This window comes from Sciurus carolinensis, chromosome 1 (assembly GCF_902686445.1).
Source record: "Sciurus carolinensis chromosome 1, mSciCar1.2, whole genome shotgun sequence".
Taxonomy (NCBI): domain Eukaryota; kingdom Metazoa; phylum Chordata; class Mammalia; order Rodentia; family Sciuridae; genus Sciurus; species Sciurus carolinensis.
This window is the reverse complement of record NC_062213.1, coordinates 207,808,934-207,823,522: the sequence shown is the minus strand read 5'-3', so window position 1 is coordinate 207,823,522 and position 14,589 is coordinate 207,808,934. Positions and strand designations below refer to the sequence as shown.

Here is a 14,589-nt window from a genome sequence, read left to right as displayed (position 1 = left end):
GGCCTAGTCTTCTCGTAGCAGAGCCACTCTGTCTTTAGGGGAGCAGGTCCACCCGTGTGCTGTGGACCTCACATCCTGGGCACTGGCCAGGCTCTCGGGGCCTGGGCTGATCTTCCTGATTAAGCGGCAAGGGTCAGGTGGACCTCTCACCCTATGCTCAGTTGGCCCTGCCTGAGACCATCAGTGCGTAGCTACCATGACAGGAGCCAGTTCCCAGGGCTCGAGGTTGGTGTGCAGGTCAGGATCCAAGCAGAGGCCAAGGGCCTGAGACAGGAAGCATCCTCCCCTCAGCAGAGGGCCCTGGGATCCTGGGGTTGGCCAGAGCCTGGTGGCCGGCATAAGGAGCAGGCCTGGTCAGGAAAGGCCCCACAGCAAGATCACCAGGGATCTCCTCCCCAGCGCCTCCCCATGCGGCGGCTACCCTGCTGCAGGGCCTGGGAGCTGTAGGGCATGTGTGGGAGCGGGGGCACCATCAAAGCTGGAATGGCTTGCAGGGCAGGGACAGGTGGGTGAGGGGCTCCTGTGCCAGGTGCAGTGGGCCCATGCCAACGACTGACCTCATGGTTCTTGGTGGCCACACCTCAGCTTGTGGCAGCCGGTGCGGTGCGGTTGCCTAATCAGGCTCCCGGTGCCGCCCGGCAGAGCCCCACGCCTGCCCCACGCCTGGCCCGCGTAGCAGGCGTGTCCAGGCAGGGCTCCTGCTCCTGCAGCAGGAAGCTGGCTCTCAGCACCCGGCAGGCGCCAGTTTGAGACGGCGGCTGGAGCGGGTGCGGGCCTTATGGGCTGGCGGTCGAGGGGCCTCAGCAGCCCAGCTGCCTCAGGAGAGCCTGGGTGGGGAGACCCCAAACCTGTGGGTGAGCCTGGAGCTGGCCTGGTGCTGGGTCTGGGGGAGGAGGGAGGCCCTGGCAGAGGGCCGTCCTGGCCATGTGGGAGGCCTGGTGCCCACTCCCTACCTGCTGAGACCGGGACCCCAGAGCACCTGGCTGGCCAATCCCAGCTGCCACTGGAGGAGGGCAGCCTGGGTCGGAGGGTCTGGGGCCTGGAACGTGTGGATAAGGAAAGTTCCGGGGGATTGGAGGTGCCAGGAGCCCTGGCTGGAGGAGGGGCCTGAGGTGCGGGGGGGGAGGCTCCCCTGCAGGGCTGCTGCGGGGCCTGGGCTTCCTGATCCGCGGCTGCTCTTCCCACCTGGGCAGAGCATGACTCTGGGTCTCTGGAGGGTCCAGGCATCCTGATGTCTGTCTGAAGCCAGGCCCAGAAAACTCTTGTCTTGGGCAGGTCCAGTGGCTAAGGACTCTTCCTTCCCCTGCCAGTCTCCCTGTGACCCGAGGTTGGGGGGAAGGGAAGGCACCCAAGAAGAGATGGCCAGGAGGGCTCTGGAAGAGCTGGCTGGGAGAGGGGGCACTCGCCGGGCAGTGAGGAGGTGGAAAGGCAGGTCCATGCGGGGCCGAGCAGAGGATGGGCTAGGGCCTACGGGGCAGGGCAAGAGCCTGCCTGGAGCCTGAGATGCTTTGGAAGAGTAACAGGAGTTGGGGTTCTGGAGCTCAGCCAAGCAGGGCTGTCCTTGGCACATGGTTGTCTAGGAGACCCAGGGTGGGGTGGGGGCTCCATTCACGGCACGGGCTGAGACCCTGGACCTGAGTGACAGCACAGGGCTGGAGAGGGGACAAAGGGATGCACTCCACAGGTTCTTCAGGTCCATGGAGCCCCAGTGGGGCCCAGGGCTGGTAGTTACCTCCAGCACCCGGCACAGCCAAGGGGTCTGTGGGTTCCAGGCATCGCAGGACCTGCACTTGCAAAGCTTGCTTCTGTGAGGCTGGCCAGCCTCTGTGAAGTGGCTCCTGCCTTTCTTTCAGTTCTGTTCAAGCTTTGGGAAAGTCCTAGCACAGAGAATCAGAGTCTGGACGCTCTGGTGAGGAAGCCAGAGGCTGGGTCACTGGGGCTTTGACTTCCTTTGCTACTCACCAAAGATGCAAGGCTTTGGCTGACACCTTCTGGTCCCTCACCCTCTGCTCAGGGGCCCCACCGCTGGCCCTGCGCCTCTCCCTGGTGGTTTGGAAGGGGCAGTGGAGCTGGGCTGGCCCTGGCTCACAGGCTTCCTGTCCAGAGTTCCCCACCTGGCCTGTGCCCCCACTGACTCTGTTCCTCTTGCTCTCTCCAGGTGTGTGATGAGCGGCAGGCCCAGACTCCCTCCCAGGCTCAGACTCTTCCAGACACCAGGGGCCCTGGGAGCAGAGGGACCTGAGAGCAGCTTCCTCCTGCCTCCTGCTGACTGCCAGCCCCCTCTGCTAATCCCGGCCTGCTGCACCCACCACTGAGAGTCCTCCATCCCTCTAGGATGGCTCCCCCACCAGCAGGCCCCCTCATCCTGGCTCCTCCCCCTGAAGACTCAGGACCCAATCTGGACAATAGGTGGCTTTTCCTGAGTGCCAATGTCCTGCCTGTGGGTGAGTGAGGCCTTGGCCCTGGGTGCTCTGCCCTGAGCTGGAGAGCACTGGTCTTTACCACCGAGGGACTGTCTCCACAGCCTCAGGGCTGCTGTGATTCCCCCTGGGAAGAAGGAGGCTCTGCCAGCTCCCCCAGAGAGGGGTGCTTCGTAAGCAGGGTGCAAGGGAGGCTGGTATGCATCTGTCCCTTCTTGTGGGCAGAGTCTCTCTGGCTAGACATGGAGCAAATGATATGGCCCACCTGGGAGAAGGGTTTTATTAGCTCCTGGGGACAGCTCTCCATTCCTTATACGGTACCTGTTGCCCAGCAGTCAGAGGGCATCCGTCTTGTGGTGGGGAGGCTTCTGGTCAGGTGGAGTGCTCAGGAAGTGGGGGCTGGCCCTCTCCACCCATGAGTTTCTGGTTTGCCTGGTGCTCTGTGGAGGGGCAGGTCTGCCTCTGCTTGCTGGGCGTGTGGGGCCGAGTGTGCATGTGTGCATGCCATGCACCCTGGTGCCCGCGGAGCCAGCTCTGGCTTGTTTGTCCCACATTCTCCAGATGTGCCCGGACAGGCCTCTGCACCGGGGGTGGAGATGTGTCTGCCCAGCTGCACAAAGTCCCTGCTGGGCTTGGGCCCTGATTGCAGCTCTACCTGCAACTGGACACCAGGGAAGGGGCAGCTGAATGGGGGCAGAGGGGAGGCAATCAGAGCCCTCCTCCTCCAGGACTCCAAAGGTCCCTGTGCCTTTGTTGGGGAGCTGGAAGTCCTGGGTGCAGAAATGGGACCAGATTCAGGGTCACAGTCCTGGAAGAGATACTCCTGCCAGTCTCTTCCTGCTGCCACCCCACCCTGTACCCCCTTGTCACTGCCCTGGCCTGTGTCCCCTCCCCATGCCTAGCTTGCTGTTCTGGGGTCAGGTAGGTCTGGTGTTGGGTGCTGGGCTCAGGGTGGGAGGACCCGGTCTGCCTGGAGCTATTTCCAGAAGGCTCCCTGAGGTAGCCCACCGAGCAGTGGAAGATTCCCAGCTGAGAGGGCAGGGACTGTCAGGGGCTCTGGCCAGCCGTGGACAAGCCAGCTACTGCCTGAAGGCCGTCCTGTGCAGGGTAGCTGTGGCTGGCTTCTCTGACTGTTTGTGGTCCCCTCTTGGTTCGACAGAAGTGGGTCCCGGTTCTTCGGGCAGCGCCTGTCTGACCGATGGCAGCTCAGCCTCCTCGAGCCACCAGCAGGCCCACGTGTGTGCTGGGTGGGGTGGGGGCTGCAAGGGGGGTCGGGTGGTTTGAATGGAACCTAGCACGGTTATGGGCCTGCCCCAGGCTACCTCTTCTTGGACTTCTCCATCCCATGAGGGGACCGGCTGAGGCAGCGAGGCCAGTGAGAGGTGGGAGCCTGCCACTCCCATCTTCCCGCCTCAACCCTTGTCCCTGGAGCAGGGAGCATTGGTGAGGCCAGGCTGCTGGGAGGAGGACGGGCTCCATGACTGGGGCTGGGGCCTTGGGAAAGTGCTGGGAGCTTCTCCACGGCCCTCCCGGCCTCGCCGTGCAATCTGTTGCCCTGACTCTGGCGTGTTGGTGGTAATGGGTTTCATTTAGAGCAGTTGATCCAATTCCACAGGCCAAAGGGTGGGGATGCACGTGAGCTGCTGGCGTGTGGGCGGGGCTGGGGCTGGCAACCTGGGGTGTGGCTCTGGCCTCCTTGCCAGAGGCTAGGGGTACTAAGCCCTGCCCCGCCCCAGGCCAGGTCCCTCCCTGGCCCTGACTGATCCCCCATCAGCTCTGGGAAGAGAGCCACCTGGTTCCAGCACCCATGCCCTGGTACCATTGGGGTGGTCGATGGCAGAGGTGAAAGGTCAGAACTGGGGTTGCTGAGCTCCATGGACATGAGGGCACTCCCTGCCGGGAGGCGGGTCCCCAGCTCCCTGCCGTGGGGAGCTGTCCCGGCAGTCCTCAGATGGGGCGGGCTGCTCCCTTCTCTCTCTTCCCAAGCAGCCTTCTTCCTCCTCCCCAGGCATGGAGGGCATTGGTGGGTGATATCCAGGGCACCTGCCTCCACCGTTGTCCACCTGCCTGTCTGGATATCTGTGCCCTCCCGCCTTCCCGAGGTGGGCTGTGTCCCCCTGGGTGGAGCTAACAGCTGTGCGACTCTGCAGTGAACAGTGCCCGGTGGGCTGGGGGTGCTATTTAGGCTGCCCCCAAACTGAGTCAGTAATGTGGAGGGGCTCCCTCTACATGGCCCTGCCAGACGGGACCTGGCCTCAGTCGTTCCTGTGCTGAAAGCTGCGGTCACCAGAGACTGGTCCACCACTAACCCAGGTGCACACAACTGACCTGGGAGGACCAGCACTCGGACGCCCTTGATGGGAGGGTCTCCAGGGGTCGATGACCTGGGTGCCAGGGATCCCAGCCCAGGCCCCCCTGGCCCCTGGAAGTGCCAGGGTAGGAGGCTTTGACCATCAGGACTGCAGGCTGCTGGAGCGTGTCCCTCTGTTAGAGCTGGAGCTGAAGCAGCCGCGGTAGCTCAGCCTGGCCCAGAGGCCGGTGGGGACGAGCGTCCACATGGGACGTGTGCACCCAGGGGGCCTTCTCCTTTCAAAGCGTGTCAGATCTGGGCTCCCTGGACTTCCTGCTGGTGTGGTTGGCTCTCTCATTTTTTTTTTCTTCTCACTATGAAAGCAAGACTGGCTCAGAGGAGCTACTCTGGAAAGTACAGAAAAATATAAAGAAGCAGCAAATGAGACCTGCCGACACGTCCCTGTTTCCTCCCAGCCTCTGCGTGCAGGCCTCTGGCTGTGCTCTGCCAAGCTTCACCCCACCCCAGTGCCGGGGGCCCAGGATGAGCCCCATCTGGGTGCTCAGGTAGGGCCTTGGGCTCCTTTCAATCTTTGCGTTTTCTCCTGGAGCCTGATTCTCAAGAGCTGCCTCAGTGCTAGTGGGAGCATCTCCCTCCTGGGCATCACTGAGCAGCTCAGAAGCTTAGGTGCTGCTGACTGGGTGGTGTTTGAAGGGAGAGTCCCGCACACGCACGGGGCCTCTGGTAGCCCCAGGGCCCCTGGCTGTTTCTGTGAGCAGCATTCAACTTGCCCAGCTCCCTGAAGCGCCTTCAGCTTCTGAGAAGTCAGGGAGGTGCCTGGGGCGGCAGGTAGAGTTTGCCAGGGGGCCTGGAGCCTGTGGGGATCCCCAGGGCCTTTCCAGTGTCCACTCCACCTGGGGTGAGGTGAGAGGCTTTTCTAGAAGGAAGAAGGACATGTGGGTTGACCTGAGGGCCATCCCAGGGGAAAGGGGCTCAATGCAGCTTTCCAAACCAGTTGCTCGTGGTTCCTGAGGTTGGAGGCTGGAGGCTGCAGGCCAGGCTGGAGGCTGGGTGGATATGTGTGTGGTGGGGGCCACATGTGGGGAGATCCCTGTGGGATGGGGAAGGGCCCAGGCCTCGGCAGATTCCCTGCACAGGACAGTGGGGCCCGAGTGCACTGTGTCTCTCAGCTGTGATCCTGAGGAGAGGCCTCATGTCCTTGGGGGATGCTGCATAAGGCTGAGAAAGGGTAGAGGAGACAATGAGCTTCCAGGGGCCGAGGTCCAGTGGCCCTGCAGCAGGAGGCCTGGCTCCTGCCTGCTGCAGCTCCTGCCTGGCTCCTGCCTGCTAAGCCCTGTGTGGACTCAGCGAGGACGCTTTCCAGTGTGGGGGGCGTTAATTTGCTGCCTGGGACTAGTGCTCTGAGCCTGTCTCCCAGTGGCCAGGAAAGGGGTGAGGGTCCCTCCTCCTCCTCCCTGGGACACTCCCTGGGCTGAGTTCTGGCCTGTGGTTCTGTCCTTGGGAGGATGGAGGGAGGTGTGGTCCAAACCCTAGGCTATTCCTGTCCCCCTGCTGCTCTGTACTTTGGGCACTGGACCCAGTGGCCAAGGGGGCTGCCTCCAGGGCATAGCTTCTGCTGACCCTGGCAAAAAGAGCAGGGCCGGCCTTCTTCTGATGAGGGTTGGTGGGGGTCTGCGGCGAGGGGAGGTGTGAGCAGTGTGACCATCCAACTAGAGAGGCCCCAGGATGCTCCTGGACCTTTACCACAAGGCACTGGGGCCCTGAGGGGTGGGTCGCCTGAGGTGGGGTGTGAGTAGGTATGCAGTCCTGCTCAGCCGCCCCTCCAGGGCTCTTATCCCAGGAGTCCAGGGCCCTGGCTGGAGTAGGGCTGGCTGGGACCTCTGGCCTCTAGTGAGATAGCCCCTGAGGGCCTGGTACACAGTTGGTGCTCAATACATGCCAGTATGGAATTCTCAGGTGCTTAGATGGCTGGACCCAGTCAGCAGAGGAGGAGGTGGTGAGTGCAGACCTAGCTTCTGCATCAGGAATCTTTAGGACATCGTCTTAGTTTTTGTCCTGGGGGTTGAACCAGGTGCACTTAACCACTGAGCCACACCCCCAGCCCCTTTTGTTTTTCTTTTGAGACAGGATCTCACTAAGTTATCTAGGGTCTTGCTAAGTTGCTGAGGCTGTCTTTGAACTTGCCATCCTCCTGCCTCAGACTCCCAAGTCTGTGGGATTACAGGCATGTGCCACCGTGCCTGGCTCGGGGTCCTCTTTCTTGCCAGCCTCTGAGGGGTAGTCAGGCAGTAGCGAGGGTGTAGAGCCTCAGAAGCTGCAACCTCCTTTCCTCCTAGCAAGGTCTCCTGTCTGGAGACTGAGGTTCACCCCCACCAGCCCAGCCCTGGAGTGCCCAGCTTGGACTGGGAACTGCTGTGCCAGTCCGGTGGCTTATCCCAAGTCTAAAGCCCCTTGCCACGAGTTCAGATGCTGCCCAGGTCTCCTTGTCTGTCCAAACAGCACCCACCTTGCTGGTGTCCCCAGGCTGACACCCAGGGGACCACCTTTGGCCAGGGCATCCAGCCATCCCTGGAGCACCCCTGTCTGGCCCACCTGGCTCCCCCTCTGCAATTCACCCCATCTGAGTCCCACTAGTATCACCCCCAGGCTCAGCCTCTTCTAGCTGACTCCACACACTTGTACATCACACGCAGGTACACACCACACACGTGTGCACACCACACACACTTGAGTACACGCTATACACTGGTACATACACCCCATCTGTGTACACACCACACACCACACACACATGAGTACATACCACCTGCAAGTACAAACCGCACCACACATGTATGTACATCACAAACTACACACACATGAGCACACACCACACACTGGTACACATGCCACGTACGTGTAAACACCACACATGCACACACAGGAGCACACACCACATGCAGGTACACACACACACACACACACACGTGTACATGCACGTGCAGGACAGACCCGACCTCAGGTGCACTTCTGCCTCTGTCCTGGGCTCGCCCAGCCAGGACCCTGGGGACACTCGGAGCACACTTGCCAGCAACCGGAGATGAGCGCGTGAACGGTGAATGAGCCGCAGCCTGGCAGACGGAGCTGGCTGCCGTGTGGGCAGGAGCCGGAGTGTGCTGGAGATACCGCCAGCGGCCCGGGCTGCGTGTGGGGTGGGAGCGCGGGCAGGCCCAGGTGCTGGTTCCAGGCAACCTCTGCTCACCGGTGTCCCTGGGCATAGCTCTGTGAGGCTGAAGGACCCAGCCTCCACCAGAGGCCCTGGGGTCCTCGCCGAGGGGACTCCCTCCTGCCCCTCCCCTCCTCTTTCCCCAGCACCCACAGGCAGGAAAGGCAGCACAGGGGTCTGGGAGGCATGTTTTCCTAAACGGTCCTGTCCCAATGAGGGTGGCCCAGCACCACCCACGCCCTCCCCTCCAAGCCTGGGCACTGAGCAGCTCAGCATCCTGGTCCATGGTTTTTCTCCCACGTTGGGTCACTGGAATGGGAGCTGGCCCACCTGCCTTCTGCCCAGCTCTGGTCCCACGGGCACCTCCTCTGCAGGCCCAGGGGATGGAGTGCCCAGTCCTGGGGCAGCAGGGCAGTGTGCATCTGTGGGCTGCCCCAGCCCAGGGGCCAGCACTGCACTGTGGGGATCCAGACCGGGCCAGAGGAACTGAGGCTCTGCCACACAGAAGGCCCACGTTGAAGCAGCCCTGCAGGGCCTGTGGGAAAGGTCCCTCTGACGATGAGAAGGGCCCTCTGGGGCCAGGATGCCCAGGCTCTGAGGACTCTGCACAGGTGCCTTTCCCTCTTTGTGCCTCAGTTTTCCTCTCAAAGAAAATGGAGTGCCAGGCATCAAGATTTCCAAGGCCCTGCACCCACAGACAGGGTGCACCCCAGGTCCTCCCGGGGCACCCCGCTCCTTCCAGTTGACATGGCAAGGTTCCTGGGGGTCTTGGGGCAGAAGGGTCAGCCCTGCCCTGGCTGGAGGCCTGTCACCTACCCCTCCCCTGGTCTCCACCAGAAAGGCCTGGGCCACCGTCCACCCTAGCACTGGCCAGGCCTGGCCCCCCTCCTGATTCCACACGCTGTCTTGAGTTCTGATTGAGAACGGGACGTCTTAAGACCAGATGCTGCTGGAAAACGAGACACACGCTTGCTAAATTTAGCCAGTCGAGAATTGCACATTTACCCAATTAGACCCATTGATTTGGCGGTGAGTGCTTGCTCCTCTGCGGTGCCCCGGCTGTGCCTCCTGCTGCTCCCTGCGGACATCTCTACAGGCCTGTGGGTCCACAGTGGTGACCGTGGGCTGTAGAAAGGCCTCTGAGCCTGCTTCTGCCCTGAGACATCTGTCATGGTCGGGGCTGGGACCAGCCACCAGCAGGGAAGCACATCAGGAAAATGGCAGGGGGCCAGGTCTGGTCAGATTCCTCTACAATAAGGAGGCCATGCGTGAGGGTCACTGGGGCTGGGCTATCCGCAGAGTCTGGGGACAGTGGCATGCACCACCCTGCCTGTAGGCCTCACAATCTTGTTGGGAAGGGCAGACTCAAAACAAGGGCAAGGTCATGCCCGGGACACCCTGGAGAACGAGGCAGCCAGGAGAGGCCCCCTGACAGAGATGCCATGCTCCAGACTTTGGAAACCAGGCAGGAGAGGAGGGGGACGTGGAGCAGGAGGAGCCCCATGCAGTGACATGAGCCAAGAGGAAACTGCTGTGGGGGGGAAGCCAGCCGGCCAGCCAGAGGGACCTGGGCGGCAGGTGCAGGCGTGGCCCAGCAGCTTGAGAGGATGGACTGGAGAAGCCAGGAGGCCTGGTGTGGGTAAGGCCCAGTAGTGGTGTGCCTGGGAGACCTGGGGAAGGAAGACTGGCTGGGACATGGGGGCTGTGAGGTTCTGGGGCCAGGGGACAATGGCGGCCGGGGGGAAGGCTATCTGCCCCACTGCTGGAGTTGCTCCCAAGAGCACCTGGCCATCACAGTGGGCACATCCACACACCACCCTCTGTGTGCAGGTGGCTGGTCTCCATCTGCACACTGGCCCTGCCCAGAGGTCAGGGCTTCTTGGAGCCTCTGTTTGTGGAGACCTCTCTTGTGGTTCCCAACTTGCATTTCAGTTTTGGCTTTGGGCAGAAGGAAACCCAGGTTTCTGTGTCTTGTGGCTCTTAGTTTCTGTCTCCCTGGGTCTCAGCTCTTGGCCGAGTACCCTGGGAAGCCAAGGTCTTTGTGGATCCTTTCTCCTGTTGCTTCAATGGAGCACCGAGCTCCCCACAATGCAGGATCTGCTGTGTCCCTGGGTCCCGCTCCTGGGATGTGGTGTCTGTCTCATGAGAAGAGACCCCAACCCCAGCACAGCCCCATGCTCTGAGAGGGGGTTCAGGAGGGCGTGACTTAGATGGTGCCACCTACTCCAGGTGCCCAGGGGGTGGAGGGGTCTGGACTTTCTCTCCCTGCCTGCACCCAGCCCTAAGGGTCTCTAAGTCAGGAGCGGTGCTCAGGGCTGTCACCTTGAGAAAAGTCTGTGGAGGGCTGGGAACGGGCAAAGTGCAGAAGGTCCCAGCCGCTGCCTGGCCAGTTCCATGCTGTGATGTCTCGAAGCCAAGAAGTGTTGGTGCCTGAGCGTGGTCATAGACTGCTGCGAGCTTCTAGACGGGAATCCACTCCTGGCAGGCTCGGGAGGTCGGGGGGTCGGGGTGGGTAGGAGGCTGGGACTCACACACTCTTGTCACACGTGGAGGCCTAGGCTTCTCTCACTTACACCCTGCTCACAACACCTATTCCTGAGTACTCGCACTCACTCGGCAGTCCTGGATCAGCTCATGCTGTCCCAGTGGGGGTGGGAAAGAGGAGTAGGTAGCTCTGCTCTGGCCAGGAGATGGCTGGGAAGTTGCTGGAGATAGCATTCTAGGGCAAGGAGCCGGGGCAGTGTGGGTGCCGTGGGTGAGCCAAGAAGCAGCCTTTCAAGTCTGCACCTGGAGCCTGTAGAGGCTCCTCTGGTGATCTCTGCTCCCTCCACAGCCCCGTCAAGGCAGCCACAGCTCCTGGGGCCAGGCTCTGACACTCCGCTATGATGGCAGAGGCTAGGCAGGTGACTGTGTGAATGCCAATGCTACAAACCTTGGGCAGAGGCTGCCAGATGGAGCATTCCAGAACCCACACCAGCAGGAACTTCTAGAGCATGCAGAGACGGAGCTGGGAGGTGCTCAGTGTTCCTGGAAAGCAGAGAGCCTTGGTGCTCAGATGGACCATGAGTGCTGGATTCAGTCCCTCGTGGGTCAGCTTTGGTCTATAGCACAGCCATGGGATCCACTGAGTGACTTTCTGAAGGTCAGGAGTCTTGAAAGGACCATGGAAACCACAAATCTATACCTGGGCCAAATTCCCTGAGGGTCTGCAGGTGCAAAAACACCATGTTTGGTGTTTCCTCTTATGTCACTACAGAGTCTGCCGTGGGGCAAATTGGGAAATTTGACATCATTTGTCTGCAATGACACCCTCCCATATAGCCCCTCTTCCAGTCTCTTCCTGGGCTCCAGGAACCTGCTCCCCATCTGGCACCCGTCGAGGGCCTCATTCCAGACTCAGCCTTTCCTTCCCCTGATGGGCAGAGTTTGTGCTTCCTGAGTGACCATGTCCTGTTCTCAGGCCTGGCCAGGATTCCTCCTCCCCTTCCAAGGCCCATCTCAGACCCTAAAGGATGGAGTCCAGAGACCCCCCCATCAGGTGCAGAAACATCAAGATATGGGTGGATGGGCCGCCCCGGGGTGAGTGCTGAGGCTTCCCTAGCAGGTGGGGCTCCGAGTGGCCTGGAACAGACTGGGACCCTCCCTGTGCCCTAGCTGGCAAGGTGGGGCTGAACTGAAAGCCGTTTCTCAGCACCTGGTCAAGGCAGGCCCAGGAGGGAGTCTAGGCCACTGGACACAGGTATGGGTCGAACATTTTCTCCTGGTGAATGAGGTCCCCCTATCCTCATTCACTGCTGCCTGCTGCAGTTGGAGATGGGGCAGGCGAGGGTCACTCTGAGAAGAGCCAGGGCCTGCAGAGGAGCCGGTTGGCAGGAAGATTCCAAGATTCCAAGGCTCTCCAAGGCTAGGGCCTGTCTGTCTCTGCTGTAGGCACACTCCAGCGCCTGTGGGGAAGGCTGGTGACTGTCCCAGCCCCTGCATATAAGGCTGGGTCTTGGTCCTCTTGCTGGGCCTGAGGGGTGGTTTCCAAGACATCCGCACCAAGCCCCTTCCTCGGGCTTCCCCATGAGGTGAGCTATGGAGTGCTCCTGGATAGCAGAGGAGCCCTCTTGGGGCTGGGTCGTCAGCCCTCCCCGGTCAGTTCAAGATACCCTCAGGTCTCCACACTAGTCTCCCAACATCTTGGTCGGGGGAGGAATGACCCAGGCCCCCTCTTTCCAATCACCTGCGTGGCGGGGGGTTGGGGGTAGAGTAGGCAGTAGTCCCTGACCCAGCTCCCTGCCTTGGCTGCATTGAGCTGCTCAAGATGGGGAAGCGGTCTCGGCCCCGCCCCCACCGGGACCGGTCGGGCCACGCAGAGGCGGAGGAGGGAGCGGAGGGAAGTGCTGGGAGCTGGGAGGCCGCCGGTGCATCTTTGCGCAAAAAGTACTTTGGCTGCGGCGAGCGCGGGGCGGGCGCTGGCCCAGCTGTGAGCTGTGCGCCTAGCGGGTCCGGATCTGTGCGTCGCGCTTGCCCCTGCGCCCCTTGTGCCCCGCTCAGCGCGCCTCGGAGCCCGCGCCCCCGGCCCCCTCCCGGCGCAGGGCGGGCAGGGGGTGTGGTGCGGGCGGCAGGAGTGACAGCGTGCTCCTCGCGGCGCCTCCACGGGGCGCAGTGACACTGCGCCCGAGCGCGCCGCGCGCACAGCCCGCCGCGGGCCGCCCGAACCCACGGGCGATGCCGCTGGAGCCCGAGCCTGAGCCTGGCCGCTGACCGCTGACCGCCGGGCCCACCGCCGCCGCAGCCGCCGCAGCCGCGGAGACAATGGACGCGGGAGCCGCCCCGCAGAAGCACAGTAGGTGCCGCTCCTGTTGCTGCGCCGCCGGGGCCGCGGCGGGCGGACGCGCGGGGGCGCCGCTGTCCCTGCCGTGGGTCGGGGCCGCGCTGGGGGAGGGGTCGCTTGCCATTCCATTGGGTGCACCCTGCGGGGCCAGGATGCTCACAAAGCTCTGCTGGAGGGGAGGGCTCTGGTCTTGGTGGGCTTGGGTTATGGTGCCTGTGCGGGACAGCAGCGGGACAGACAGGCATCCAGGCTCTCTTGGTGGCCTCCGGTGCTGGGTGAGGGCCACCCTCTGCAAACTTTCCTCCCCTGGTTTCACCTGAAATTCCTACTGGTGCTGTGACCCTGTAAGGAGACTGACCCTTGTGGAGCCAAGCCAGCTCCCCTGTTCCCCTGGGAGGGTGCATCAGGGGCACAGCCATGAAGGTCTGCTAGAGGTGTCCAGTGGACATGCTGTACATCTGCCCAAGCTGCAGGTGCTGCACCTGGCCCTGGTCAGCCTCTCTAGCTCCAGTGTGTGCCAGTGTGTGTGGGGAGCGGGGGTGCTGTGGTCACTGCTGGGGAAGCAAGGAACCTGAGGCCCTGGGTGACCTGCCAGGCAGTCTGGAGGGTGGTGTGGAGGTAGGTATTTCAAGTCCCCTGCTGAGTGGCCCTTCTTGAGGCTCTGGACCTTCAGGCAGAATTATGGGGCATCCTCCAGGGAGAGTGGGCACTCTGGAGCTGGCAGTAGTGAAACCAGGGAAATTGGAGGCCTCCCCTGTCCTGCCTCTCTTCTCTGCTTGCCTCTCCTTCCCCCTCCCCGCACTGCCTGATGACCCCTGAGGCAGATGGGATGATCACAGACTCCCCAGTGAAACAGGCTTTTCTTCTGCTGCCTTCTCTACTCCTGACCCATGACAATGTACCTGGCTTGTGTCTCCTTGTCCCCTAATGCCCTGGGCTCCCAAGGCAATGCCCAGCTGTCCCATGCCTGGGCAGGAGGGTCAGTGCCTCCATCACCAGGCACTCATGCCTGTCCTGCCAGGCCCCCACACTGAAGCCCGATTAGAGAGCTGCAGCCACAGAGGGTGTTCAGGCACCAAGGGAAGGGGGCAGGTCAGAGACTGCAGGTCACCACGCTGGCTCCGGCCTGGTTGGTGGGAACAGGAGCTGACCCAGGTATCTCCCATCAGGACTCCAGGTTTATGGAAGAAATTGGTCCCGAAGCCCCCAACCCCACTGCCTGTCACATTCCCTCTGGGCTTAACCCATAGCCACATCCTCTGTGCAGCCCTGTGGGGAAGGTCTGAGTTCCAGAAGGGATTGTGGGGACAGAAGTGTGGCAGGCCTCAGGTGCTGCGGGCTGTGATGAAGGTTCGCACAGACCCCTACCCAGAGGCCAGCTGCTTGAGGCCCTGCTCCCTATGTGGGGAGGGCTGGCCCTTCCTGCTCGTCACCATCGTCTGGAGCCCAGTCGGCACTTGCGCTGTTTCCCCAGGGAGCAGGAGCAGTGGAGGAGAGGCTGCAGCTGGCCTTGGTAGTGGCCGAGGACTTGGTGGGCCCTTCTGCTGGGGAGAGTGTTCTGTGTTTGGGGCTCCTGGGGGTGCGTGTGTTGGTTCTGGCATCTTGGATCACTCCCCGTTGAGGTACCTGGTGAATGTGAGGCCGGGCAGTCCTGCCACCCAGCCCTGGAGAGGTGACACCCAGCCAGGTGGCAGTCCAGAGGTACCGGGCAGCTGGCAGTGGGTCTTCCTAGAGGTAACCAGACAGGGACCCTCCTCCCAGCTAGAGGGGGGCCAGGCCCCCCTGCAGGTCTTGGTACCACCCACTGGGGCTGGAGGGTGGGCGGGATCCCCTG

The 14,589-nt window shown here is 62.1% G+C and overlaps 1 protein-coding gene across 6 annotated transcripts in view; it reads left to right on the top strand.

The window, feature by feature from the left end:
• The first annotated feature begins 702 nt into the window (after positions 1-702).
• Positions 703-14,589, top strand: part of Plch2 (phospholipase C eta 2) — a 70,029-nt gene continuing 56,142 nt past the window's right edge. For 5 of the 6 annotated variants that reach the window (XR_007109150.1, XR_007109149.1, XM_047556186.1 and 2 more), the window contains exons 1-2: positions 703-854; positions 2,159-2,444. Coding sequence is in view for 4 of the 6 variants with exons in the window: in XM_047556186.1 (XP_047412142.1) it covers positions 2,336-2,444 (109 nt within the window). In the remaining 2 variants the exon portion in view is untranslated. Of the gene's footprint in view, positions 855-2,158; positions 2,445-12,711; positions 12,768-14,589 lie in introns of those variants that run through there. The other variant, XM_047556203.1, reaches the window with a different exon arrangement.